General features: G+C 30.7%; 1 protein-coding gene across 1 annotated transcript; it reads right to left on the reverse strand.

Moving 5' to 3' along the window:
- Nucleotides 1-10,594: 10,594 nt before the first annotated feature.
- Nucleotides 10,595-12,915, reverse strand: LOC7496594 (uncharacterized). Its single transcript, XM_002323921.4, has 2 exons — nt 11,586-12,915; nt 10,595-11,150 (listed from the first exon to the last, which is right to left on the reverse strand). The coding sequence occupies exons 1-2, from the start codon at nt 12,660-12,662 to the stop codon at nt 10,758-10,760; spliced, it is 1,470 nt and encodes a 489-aa protein (XP_002323957.4). The 5' UTR covers nt 12,663-12,915; the 3' UTR covers nt 10,595-10,757.
- Between the last annotated feature and the right edge of the window lie 658 nt (nt 12,916-13,573).

Here is a 13,573-nt window from a genome sequence, read left to right on the forward strand (position 1 = left end):
TTCAACATTAGGTCTGATATGGACGACTGAGAATCGAGTTTTAAAATTTGTTTTGACTTTCTTTCTATATGGTTATCTTAATCTCAAGACCAAAGTAACAGATTTGACAAGTTAATCTGGGTTAAATCATGTTATTTTTTTATAATTTTTATATAAAATTATCTCAGTTTGATGACCCGAGTTATGGGTTTGGTGGATAGGCTTAGGTTGTTTTTACGTTCTTTGTTTTATCTCATCCTTTAGTATTGGGCTGGATAGGGATTGAAATTTGTAATTTGTTTTGATTTGCTTTTCATGAGGTTATCTCGGTCTTATGACCCGGGTTGTAAGTTTGACATGTTAACCCAGATCATTTTTTAGGTCCCTTTTTAATTGATTTTTTTTTCAATTTCATCCTTCAATATTGGGTTGATTGGGAATTAGGTTTAATAATTTATTTTAATTTGTTTTCTATAGGGTTATCATAGTCTCATAACCCGGGTCATGAATTTGACACATTAACCCAGGTTGTCCAAGGTCAATCCATATGTTGTTATTTTAAAATTAAGAAAAGATATCATCTTGAAATTTTGTTTAGTCAAAAAATTTTTTCACGGGTTGTATGGGTTGTTTTTTGACCAGTAAAATCAACCAGGTTATATCAGGTAAATTCTCATACAATTTAAATTTTTTTTCTGCTAGGAAAAAAATAGCAATATTTAAATATTTTTTTTACATTCAAGAAAAATTTAACTAGATGTGTAGAATAACACGGGTCAATTATCTAGTATATCCCAAGACTACTCTTACATGTGTAATTATATGTTAATTTCTTTTTCAGAATAATAATGTTGATCCGTAAAATGTTTATATGGTATAGATTTGACACATTCAACATCTTCTTTCATTTTAGACTTGAGCTTTTGTGGATCCCACACAAGTTATATTACGCAAACCTCATAAATGTTGAAGCTGCAATGAAAGACATGGCAGGAATTCTAGGAAGAAGGACTCTTTGTTATTGTGTTCTAAAACGGTTTTTTTTTTTTAAATAATTGATTCTTTTATATTTTTTAATTTATTAATGTTAAAAAAAATAAAAAATAAAAAAATATTATTTTAATATATTTCTAAATAAAAAAAACTTGAACCTGAGATGTTTAAATTATCCAATTTCTTCTGAATGGATGCATCTTTAGGTTGTGTTTGGTATAAAGTAAAAACAAAATTGAAGAAAAAAAATGTAAAGAGAATAAGATTTAAGGGTGAGGTGTTAAGAGTATAAAAAAATATTAAAAATAAATTCTTAAGAATGTTTGACAAAGGGTTCAAAAAACTTATTAATAATGATAGACCTAAATATAAATTAAATTAATTTTAAATTACATTAAATTAAATAACATATATTTGTGGTTTAAAGTTGAAATGGAAGAAAAAATAAAAGTAAAATAATTTTTAATTAAAAAAAGAGCCGGAAGGATGTAAAAAAAATTCAACCTTGAAAATTCTTTTACCCTTAGTTCTAAGTTAACGTTAGAAATTTCTAACCAATCTAATATTAAGAAATAAAATTGAAAAACAATTAATAAAAAAAAGAAAAAAAATAACTCAAGTTATATCGGGTTAATTTATTAAACTTGCAACTTGGATTACGAGATCAAGATAAATTTATAAAAAATAAATTAAAAAAATTAAAAGTTTCATTTCCAACAAATCCAATTTTGAAGGTTGAAATTGATTAAAAAAATTAAATTCATAAAATTGAGATAACTTCGTAAAAAGCAAATTGAGGAGAATTATGAAGCCTAATTTTTAAATAACTTAATATTGGAGGATAAAATTGAAAATAAAAATTGAGTTGTTGGAGATTATATATATATTCAATTAAAAAAGAATAAAAAAATAAACCGGGTCAACTTGTCAAACCTGCATAGAAAGCAAATAAAAAAAATGACAAAGCCCATTTTAAAAATATATTCAATTAAAAACAACCGAAAAAATAAATATAGTTAACTTGAGTTAACCTCCTAAACATGCGATTTGAGTTATGAGATAGAGATAACCTCATAAAAAGTAAAAACAATTACAAATGCTAATTTTCATGAGGACTGATTACAAACAAACAAAAGATAACATCATTGAAAAAAACAAAAAAAAATATATAAAATACTATTTTAGTGAATGGTGTTTTATGAATTTGGTTACAATAATTAAGTTACACTTTGTAGTGTTTTGTTAATTAAAAGATAATAGAGTTAAAACTATTCCTTGAATAGTAAAAATAATGTTCATTGAATAGTTCATATTTTTTACAAGAAAAGAAAAGAAATGATTTGGTCCTTTAATTTGTTGAGATTTTCTTTATTTAGTCACTATAGTTTTAGGTGTTTACATTTCAATTCTAATTTTTTTTTTCTTATGTTTCAATTTTCATGAGTTGACAATGAAGTGAGAAAGTCATTAAAAGAGAGAGAGAAAAAAAAACAAGCTTTGAATAAATCATATTTTGACCATGAAAAGATTAATATTGACATCATTGAGTTTGTATTGTAAAGTGGAGTTCAATGTAGGTGATTTTAAAATTTAATCATGCCAAAAAATAGATCAAAATTCAAAATATTTTTTATTGTTCGATTTTATTTTGCTTTTTAGACTATTCATAGGGTGTTTTGGGTCCGAGAATAGGGGTATTGAGGTTTTCGCGATGCTTTTTTAGATAAAAATATGTTAAAAATTAGTTTTTAAGCGTTTTAAAACTTGAATTCTTATTTTTTGATCACCAAACATGATCAAAATTTGTTCCGGCAAACAATACATCATTTGTTTAATTTTAAAAATTAAACTCGATTAGATGAGTGTCTGCTCATATAAAAAAAAACAAGTGCGAGCCTAGGCTTTTTTTCTTTGAAACTAGGCACATGTGCCCTTCCTTCTCGCCTGAAGCACTCTTAATTATTTTTATTTTATTTTAATAAAATAAAAATAATATTTTTATAGTTAAATTATTATAAATAAAAAATATTAAGAATGATATTAAAAATTATAGTTTTGATTCTTTATATTAGGTATAATTTTGATGTTTTTGTTATTTTTTTAGGGAAAATATCTTCAATGTTTTCTATAAATAAACACAGCGTGCGGTTTTTTATTAAAAAAAAGAAAGTGAAAAATGAAAATAAAATTAAAAATGGGGATAAAGATGTAAAATAATTTATGTTTCTGAACTTTTCACCAACGCAGATTTAAACCACACATATATTAAGCGAGAACGAAAGTATTTACAACTAACATAAATAATTAGATTGCTTCACAAACAGCCAATGTTTTTCTTTTTTCTTTTTTTAATCCAGTTATTTAGTATATTCGTAATTCATCCACTACTAAAAAATTAAAAATAAAAAAACAATAAAAATACCAATAAAAAATATTTTTTTTAAATTTCATCAAAAATTTCAAATAAAAACAATAAGAATAAAAAAAATATCAATATTTTTTTTTATTGCTGACATGTCGGGCATCCCTTCAAGACGAGATCCTATGAGATATTAGGGGCTAGTAAAAAAATTGAAAAATCAATTAAACCAAGAAAAAAAAATAACTGAAAAAATCAAACCGTGAAAAAAACCGATTAAATCAATTAAAATTTTAAAAAAACTGACCGATTCGGTTTCGGTTTTATAAATCTGAAACTGAAAAAACCGAACCGAACCCAAACCGGAAAAAACCGAGCCAGACCAGAAAAAACCGAGCCAAATCAAGAAAAACCAAGCCAAAACCGAGCCAAACCGAAAAAATCAAGCCAAACCGGTTTGAACCGGTTTTTGTTTTAAAAAACCGAACCGAATCAAAACCGGCCGGTTTAAACCAGTTTCGGTTTTTTATTTTATTTTAAATATCAGTTTAATTCAATTTTTTTTATAAAAACCAAACCAAACTAAAAATAATCACTATAAAAAGATATACAAACCCAAATAAAAAAATCCAAGAAAATATAATTCAGTTTATCTTGTTTTTGCTAGAAGACCTACATTCATTTTATCTTGTACCCATCTCATACACAATCCTCAAACCCATTAAAATCCATTTTTCTTAAAAAAAAAAAACCCAGAATCTCTAATTTCTTCCATTTAATAGCCTAAAAGAAAAAATAACCATAGGGTTTTGGCACACTGAGCGTTAGGCCTCAAACACGTCCGAAATCCTCCAAATAGAATGAGTGCCTTCATTCTGTCAAGTTCTCAGCCTCCCTTCTCTGTCAAATTTCGAGACATCTCCAAGAACAAAGAAAGAGAGGCAGCAAGTTCCCTTCTCGAGACCCAAACACAGTAAATATGCTTTTAGAGTTTAACAAAAATTGCATCAACAAATCAATTTAATGTAAAGGAAAAAAGGGACTGAGGGGATTGATCTGAAAGCGAGAGAAGTGAAAAGAAAAAAGAAATATGATTATTCCATGTTTAGGAAAAGAAAAGAGAGAGAAAAGAAAAAGGGTGATTGTTCTAGAGAGAGAGAGAGAAGAAGAGATGAGATTTCTAGAGAGAGAGAGATAAGAGATGCATAAATGGGTTCGGTTTATTTTTTTATATAATATATATATATATATATATATATATAATATATATATATACAAGGATAATTTATTTATTTTTTGTCGGATTTAAAAATTTATGCTAATCTAAAATGTAAAATATTATTTTTTAAAATATAATTGGTAAGTGAAAAATAAAATAAACTACAAGTCGATCCTCAATTTGCACGAGAGAATCAATTGACACCAACATAATAATTGGGCGATGGGCCGATGGCCATGTGGGGATTCTCCCCGACAAGCAGTCACGACAAGCTAGGAAAAACTATATAAAAAACACCTAAAAAAAACTTTAATTTAACATTTTTTTAAATAAGAAATATTTTAAACAATACTTTAAAAAAACATATATATAAACAACTACACAAATATAGTATAAAAAAATAATTTTCATATAAAATCATGCCTCGCACCGTAGTAGTACGGTAAAATTATATTATGAAAATTTTATTAATATTTCTTGGATAATTAGGATTCTTTAAATGATTTAGAATTTATTATAAATACATATAATGTATTTTTATTTTAACATAAAAAAATAAAAAAATCTTTATTTTTATGGATATAGATATATTATTGAACAATATTAAATTAAATTTTATGATCTTTTGGTTTATCTACATGTGCAATATTATATTTCTCACAACATTGTGGCAATTGTTTTTAATGTTTAACTAATCATTTAATAACATTTAAGATGAATGGTTCTGCAAAGAAGTTCGTGTGTGTATAAAAACTAGTGTATTGTTTTTTTTTTTTTTTAAATTAATGTGGGTGGGTGTTCGGACCAGCTTGTGCATACCTCGAGTAATTTTACGAGTTTTGAAGTTAACGACTATATAAACCTTCATTGATCTTGATAAAACTTGAACTTGTAACAATTAAAAAATAAATTTAAAATCTAACTAATTGAGTTAGACGTAAATAAATATTATTTCACAGGAGGTGAAATCCTAGAAATTAATTTCAAGTTACTTTATAATCTAGATATTTATTTACGTTTAACTCAATTTGTAAAGAAGTAAATTTTGAATTATTTTATAATCCAGAAAAAAAAGAGTGATTTGGACATATAATAAGTATTTTTTAAAATCATTTTTAAGTGTTATTATGGGTACTATAATTATAATTGTTTTGCATATATGTTATTGAAATGATATTTGTCCAACTTGATTCAAAGACCAACCCAGAAAAAAATGTTATATTGAGTTATTAGGTTAATTTATTAATAATTAAATCAATTCAGGTTAATTGTTTTTATTAAAATAACATTTTTTTTTTCATTTTTTTTTCTTAAAAACTATTATTGGTTTTTTTTCTATTAGGTTTTGAATTGAGTTTAGTAAATTTACTAGAAATTAATTTAAATAAATCGAGCTTTATCAAATCAATATCTTATTCATTTTCATAAACTGATTTTCATGGATGATATACTGGAACTCCAACCTCTATATGAAAGGGGTTTTGCATTGTTGCTGAGGAGCTGGTAGATATGAAATTCTGCTGGTAACAAGGTGTGTCTCCCCATTAATCTATTTGTATTAGAGGTGAGCACAAAAACTGAAAAATCGAGAAAACAAAAAAAATAATTGAAAAAACCAAACCGTGAAAAAAAACCGATTAAACCGATTAAAATTTTGAAAAAATCAGCTGGTTCGGTTTGGTTTTATAAGCCTAAAACTGAAAAAACCGAACCGAACCGAACCCAAACCGGAAAACCGAGCCAAACCGGAAAAAAACCGAGCCAAACCGGAAAAAACCGAGCCAAAACCGGTTTAAACCGGTTTTTGTCCTAAAAAACCGAACCGAACCGAAAATGATCACTCCTAATTTGTATCATTGGAGCGCTTGCTAATGTTTAGTAAGCTCGTTTAAAAGAAGACTAACAGGTATACCTAGGTTGATAAAATATGATATTGATTTTATTTACATAAATATATTTTATTTTAATAAAAATATATTAATTTTTAATACTAACTAAATATTTAGCTAATGAATCTAAAGTAAAAATAAAGTTTTCAGAACAAATATATTTTTTTTAATAAAAAAACCATTGCTTTTATTTATCTTGTTAGGTTTTGAATCGAGTTTAACAAAATCATCAAAAATCCATTCAAATCAACCGAGCTCCACCAAATTAATATCTTATTCAATTCAACTAAAAACTCTACTTAAATTAAGCTTTCAGGTTTATATTTTTCAAGCTAATTGACCGACCGGTCTAGCCGGGCCGAGCTTAACAATAATAGTTGAAATACAGGGCAAGCTAGGGGTTTGAAGGGTGGTGGTGGTGGGAAATGAGCCACGTTACCATCCAATTCCATTCTTTCCCCCCACATGCATGTCCCCATCAGCTGTTGGGGTTTGGCAAGACAAACACACACACACAAACATATATATATATTAAACCCTTAAATCAGCAAAGGCTACAGAGCGATGTGGTCTCCTCCTCCATTGATTTCCTTTTTTCTTGCAGTTTTGGGCGGCAAAGTTTTTGTTTCATAAAGTGGTGGTTCGATGAGGAGACAAGATTGAAAGACGATGCGACTATGTTTCTCTGCCAAAGGATGCTTAACCATTTTCCACATGCAGTACACGTATTATCATTATCCGGTCGTATACTGAAAAAGATTAGTGTTTTATTATTTATTTTTATTATTTATCAAGACACAAATTATTATAAATTAGAGCAATATAATGTTATAATTATTCTTATCAAAGAAAATTACTAAACATGCCGTTGATGATGAAATTATCTTTTTTATGGGATATATTTGACATTGAAAGAATAATTGAGGACAAAATAGCCTATTTAGGCCTTTTAGACTGAGTATAGATACTAATTAGCCCTTTAGAGCACAAAATTTTAACCTTGGGTTGGGGGCTTTCTTTGTCTTTTCAATAAAAATAAACAGGGAAAATACATCTATACCTAGAGGGAGAGAAAATATATGCATGTGTTGAGGGGCTTCACCATCTTTTCATTTTATTAAAACAGTTCAAATATAAAAGTACCATTGGGTTTGAACAAAAACAAGGCTGCATATAAGGGTGTTTTCGTTATTTTCGTGTGGCTGGCTCACCCAAACGCTTTAGGTCAGCAGCAGGCGCCAAGGCATGGCAAGATTGCCAGACCCCAGGTGTCGGGGCATGACATGGCTGCCAGACCATAGACGTTGGGGAATGGCATGGCTACCAGACACCTGAAACTAGGGTTAGGCATGTTAGCTAGACCTCAGGCGCTCGGGTCAGGCATGACTACCAGACCCCGGTGCCTTGGGTCTGGAAAGACTATTAGATCCAGGTGTCATGGGTATGGTAGGGGTGCCAAACCCATGTTAATTAGGTCTGACAGGGGATGTCATATCCAAGAAATTTAGGTTTAGCACTAACAGATTTAAGTAACTTGGGTCTAAAAGGTGATGTAATACCCAAGGAACTTAGGTATGGCATGACCGAACCCTAGGAGCTAGGATCTGGTAGGAGCGCCAAACCCAAGTTACTTGGGTTTGGAAGGGGATGAATACCCAAGAAACGTGGATCTTGTTATTATTATTCTTATTATTATTATGATTATTAGTATTAGTATTATTGTTATTATTAAATTTGAAAAAAAATATATTATTACTATTGAAGAAAAACTATAGATTTAATTTGGGTAAAATTAAAAATTATAAGAATTTGGGTCAGACATGTTTAATATTATTATTAATATTAATATTTTCATTATTATTAATATAATTATTAATAAATTTGAAAAAAATATTATTACTATTAAAAAAAATGATAACATGGTCACAATTAGGTTTGACATGGCTACACCCTAGGAGGTAGGAACTAAGGTCTGGCAAGGGTGCCAGACCCAAATTACTTAGGTATGGCACGGCCGAACCCCAAGAGCTAGGGTCTGGCAGGGGCGCCAGATCCAAGTTACTTGGGTTTGGAAGGGGATCTCATACATAAGAAACGTGATTTTTTTTTAATTTTTATTATTGTTAATATTATTTATATAATTATTAATAAAAAAATTTTAAAAAAATATTATTATTATTGTAAAAAAAATAGTAATAAAATCACATCTGAGTTTGATACGATTACACCCTAGGAACTAGGGTCTGGCAGGAGCGCCAGACTCAAGTAACTTGGGCTTGATATTTCTGTCAGGTCCAATGCTCTTGGGTCTGACATGACCATCAAACTTAAAAAATTTAAAATATTTTTTAAACTTTTAATATATATATATTTTAAAAATTATATTCACCCGTTGCGAAATTCAGTATTCCATTTGAAGCACCAAAAGCTACCGGGCTGCAGGGATTTCGAAAGAAGGGTTCAAATATGGACAAAGCCCAACCAAATATATATTGGCCCACTGTATTTAGAGCTGGGTCCATTCTTGGATTGAATGGCCGAACGAAAACCATTCAGTTTTTCCTCAAATCACTCCCTGCATTGGCTTTGTAGCCACCTTCAATTGGTGTTCGATGTGGAGGCACAGTAGCGGGAAGAGAAAAGAGTGCAGGGCTGATCAGTGGCAAGCCTAGGGCTGCGATCCGCCGTTGTTGTAGCGGTTCTGTGTACGGAGGAGACGAAGTTGTTTCAGTTCCAGCTTATGGTTCATAGATAAGATTGGTATTTGTGGTGGTTTTGCACGCAATGAAACAGTAGATAGACATTTTGCATAGAGGATATGGTACATCTTTATTGAGATTTTGTGGTGTTGTTTTTTCTTATGTCTCCTTTTTCAGTAAATTTTATATGTAGAAAATTATATTTTAATCTTGTTATACGCTATACTGATTAAGGATAATAAACAAGTATAAATTAAATACAATATGAATTGTATGAATGTATTTGAATAAATAGAAAATGATTCGTCACCCTAAGTAAATTAGAAAAAAATATTTTATATATTCTCAAATAGTATTGATTATAAATCCTTGCGTAAAGTAGAATGAAATTTGAAAAAAGTTTCAAATCTTATTCAAATAATCAATGACTATGGTATCGAAAACAAATATGCTTTAAAAAGTAGACACACTCTATGCTATAATGTCTAGATCGCAACATTGTTAATGAAGATATAATAATTACACTGAAAAACTTATAACTAAAATGTTAAGATAAACTATTTATGACTTTCCTAATATCTAGAAGATTATGATAGGTTGCTAGCTAGATATTATACTTAATCTTTAAGTATAAATCAATCAATTGTTAAATTAAAAATAAATTAATTTGTTTAATTTATTTAGTCTTATTTTATTTAAGATTGTAATTTATATTTGGACCGACTTATTAGGGAACCTAATGAGTCATAAACATAAAAAAAAAAAAAAAGGTAAAAAATTAAACTGAGATGATTAATCAAGTATGACTTGATTGTAAATAAGTTTTAGAAATTGAAGACTAAAATATAATTTATACGAGGAATTAAATTATAGACCTCGAAAAATCAAGTAGGGATTTGATTGAATAAATTTCCAAAACTGTCCTGCAATATATATATATATATATATATATATATATATATATATATATATATATATATATATTATTAAGGGGGCAAATTGATATGTTTTTCCTATAAAAAGAATGTTATGCCTCTTATTTTATGTATTATTGAACAAAAAACTACGCAAGTTTCAGAACATTTAGAAAACACAAAAGAAAACACTCAAAAGCATAACAATTACTCTCTTTTAAAAAAAAATTAGGAGATTTCTTATTAGTAGTTAATTAGTATGAATTAATTTTAAAAAAATATTTGATCTTGAGGTAATATTCATATAAATTCTAAATAATTTTAGATCTTTCTAACATCATCCTTAGAACTCCTTAAATTTATTATTTTAACTGAGTATATATATATATATATATATATTTTGTAAACACAATAGACCCATCATCAGTTTGTGTGACAAGGAACTCAGCTTTTATCGGATAATTTTAGGCATTAAAATGCGTTTTTTGATCAGGATCCTAGAGAGAAGGTCACAGTATTAATGAATTCAAGGGAATGTATGTGAAAACAGTGGAGAAATTAAAAACTCCAAGCTTAGTACCAATTAATTCTAAGGTAAAACTTGCTTCACTAGCTGGTTTGATATTGTTGTCCCATGACAAAGTATACATTGAAAAGGTAAAAAATGAAACCAAGAAATTGCCTTGGAGGGGAACAAGTTACTAGCTAGCCACAAGAACAAGCAGAAGTTGAAGCAATGGTTTTACTTGCTGCCTCCTCCAACTTCCTTATTTTGACTTCATTGAGAACATCTCTAGCCCACTCAGAAAAGTAAGTTTCATTGAATCCAACCTTGCCATTCTTGTAAATTGACATGCACCGGCGGTCATCTTCGGCGTAGGGGCATTCATCGCCGTTAAGGTCCCGCCATGCGCCTTGGTGTCGCATCCCAGACCAGCTAGCAATCCAATGATAAACATATTGGCCTACGCCAGCAACTTTTAACCATCCCTTGGGGAAGAACTCCATGACACTGCTGTTTTTGTCCATGAGAAACATGTTGGTTAATTGAGCACCATGAGTAGATACCAGAATATCTGTCAAGCTCATCATCTTCACCTGAAAATAATCACCGATTGTATTGGATTCATTATAGGTCAGTAATTTAATTGAAGTATATTTGGTTCATCATATATCCTGTTTGTTTTTAGATTTCAAAAGCATTTTTAAATAAATTTGAAGTTTTTTTATTTGAAGTTGTCGTATTGTTTTGATACATTGATGTTAAATATAATTTTTTTTAACACTTTAAAAAACAACCGCTACCACAATACCCACATCATCATCATCAGCCACTTTATGAGCACAAATGTGTCTATACTCTTCAAATCAATAGTCCTGAGTGCTCTGCTAAAACCCTTTTCCCCTTAAGGTTGTCAATGGCATTCTCTTAAGTGGGATTAGCACATATCCCACTAACTAATTAATCTACTTAATGTGTTTTAGGCTCTTGTGAATGAAAGAGAGGAAATAAACATATAGAATTTCACTAACCTGCTCACAAAATGTTAGATTGTTGGAGTATGCCACCATCAACCTGCATCCATCTACCTTAGCGCACTCCTTTTCAAAGATTCCAATCACTGCGGACTCATTCGTGAATGATCTTGAACCAGTCCTCATGAATAAGGTCATGCCAATCACCGGCAAACCTTGCTTATTTACTTCAGGAATACGGCCCTCTAAGCTTACATTACAATACATCCTAGCTTTGCATCTCATCAAATCGTAAGTCTCAGTCCTCCTGTCCCTTGACATGCCTCCTTCATTGTGCCTCATAACCACAGCTTTTTCAAAGCAAAGTGGTTGGCCATCGTTAACCCCTTCAAAGCTTTCAGTGTATGGGGCTCCACCGAATGTGGCCCCTGTTAGGGTCCTCAGCCATGGACCCATTTCGAACCTTAGCTCACCCCAGTGGTACAAAATCCATCTACTAGGCGATTCACACCCATTTCTTATATGCCAAGCAACAAATGGTACCATAGCTGATAAACCATGCCAAATGTTGTCGTAGTCATAATGGTTATACGATACAAAAGTTAGGCCTTTCAGAAGCGTGGCATTGAAAGGCAAGGCTTCTGGCCATGCAAGTGCATAGGAATTCCAGGAACCATCATGTGTCTCCTTTCCTTTCAAGCAAAGTAGCCTACGTTTTGATGATTCTGAAGGAAACTGCTGATATTGCACCCCACCCTCTTCACGAGTATCATACGTGGAGCTCATGAACCACGTGTGACCTTGACGAGCTTTATCCGCATAACGTAAGTCCTTAAGTGGGAGAAATGTAACCGACTGCCGGAGTTTTTCAGCCATGGATCCATGTTCTTGAGTGCAATTGGTGAATCTTTCCCATTGGTGCACGAAAGACCATGGAGGTGAAGATGTCGTCCGGGCATGGAGGGACTGGATGTGGTAGAGAGTGAAGAGAGAAACACAAAGGGCTAGAAGGAAGATAGAGAGCTTAGGGGAGTATAAACAAAAGACTGACATGGTCGTGCGTTTTTTAGGAAATGAAGGTTTTTTGAGAGTGGGATTTGCGGGTCTGCTTAGTTCTACAGTTGATTTAGCCATGATGTAATGGGACTCTCTCTCTCTCTCTCTCTCTCTCTCTCTCTCTCTCTCTCTCTCTCGAAAGTGAGAAATCGTGACAAGGAGATTAGATCATCAGATCCCCATATCATGCATAGATTCTCTAAATTAAAACTATGGAGTTGAGTCGAAAAGAAGCCTCCCAATTGCAGGTTAAAAAGGAATCGAATGGAAACAAGACAATCAAAAGAAGTAAACAAAACAAAAGATTAAAAAGGGGACAGGATAGACTCAATCATGTGAATGTATGCCTGTAACTTGCATAGCTTTATAAAAAGTGAAATAACTTGCATAACTTGCACATGCAGTTTCTGCACATAACCTAAACTAGCCCCAACTTATAACAATTAAGAAGGGTACTGTCCATGGTAAATTTAACATTTTCGTTCAATTGTTTATCTGTTTGCGTTGAAACATATGGTATTCGACTTGAAAGTCTAATTTCACGGATAATTATCAACCATGCAATATTTTATTGTTTTCTTGACTTCTAAAAGCAGATTTTGCCAGTACAAAAGTCCACACAATTATGATTGCCACAATTACTTTATTCATTGGTTATTTCGGTTTTTTTTGGTTAAGAAAACACATGTAAAGTGCTCTTTTTTATGCAATTCAGTTACATATAATAAAGAAGTTTCAGCCAAAGTCATGGTAACTCGAAAGTCATGGAAGAAAAAATACAAGCAATTGACAGAGTGAGAGAGAAAGATGTGCAGAATGAGAAGATCCAAAGGTACTAACAAAAACTGAAACCTGAAGTTACTTCTAATGATTTCCGTGTTTAATGTTCTTTCAAGTTGATACAATATTGCTTTGGGACCCCCCACCCACCACTTTTTGGAGTATACTCAAAATCAACTACTAGATCCCAAGAATTCCACCCAAAAAAG

This window comes from Populus trichocarpa, chromosome 17 (genome assembly GCF_000002775.5).
Source record: "Populus trichocarpa isolate Nisqually-1 chromosome 17, P.trichocarpa_v4.1, whole genome shotgun sequence".
Classification (NCBI taxonomy): domain Eukaryota; kingdom Viridiplantae; phylum Streptophyta; class Magnoliopsida; order Malpighiales; family Salicaceae; genus Populus; species Populus trichocarpa.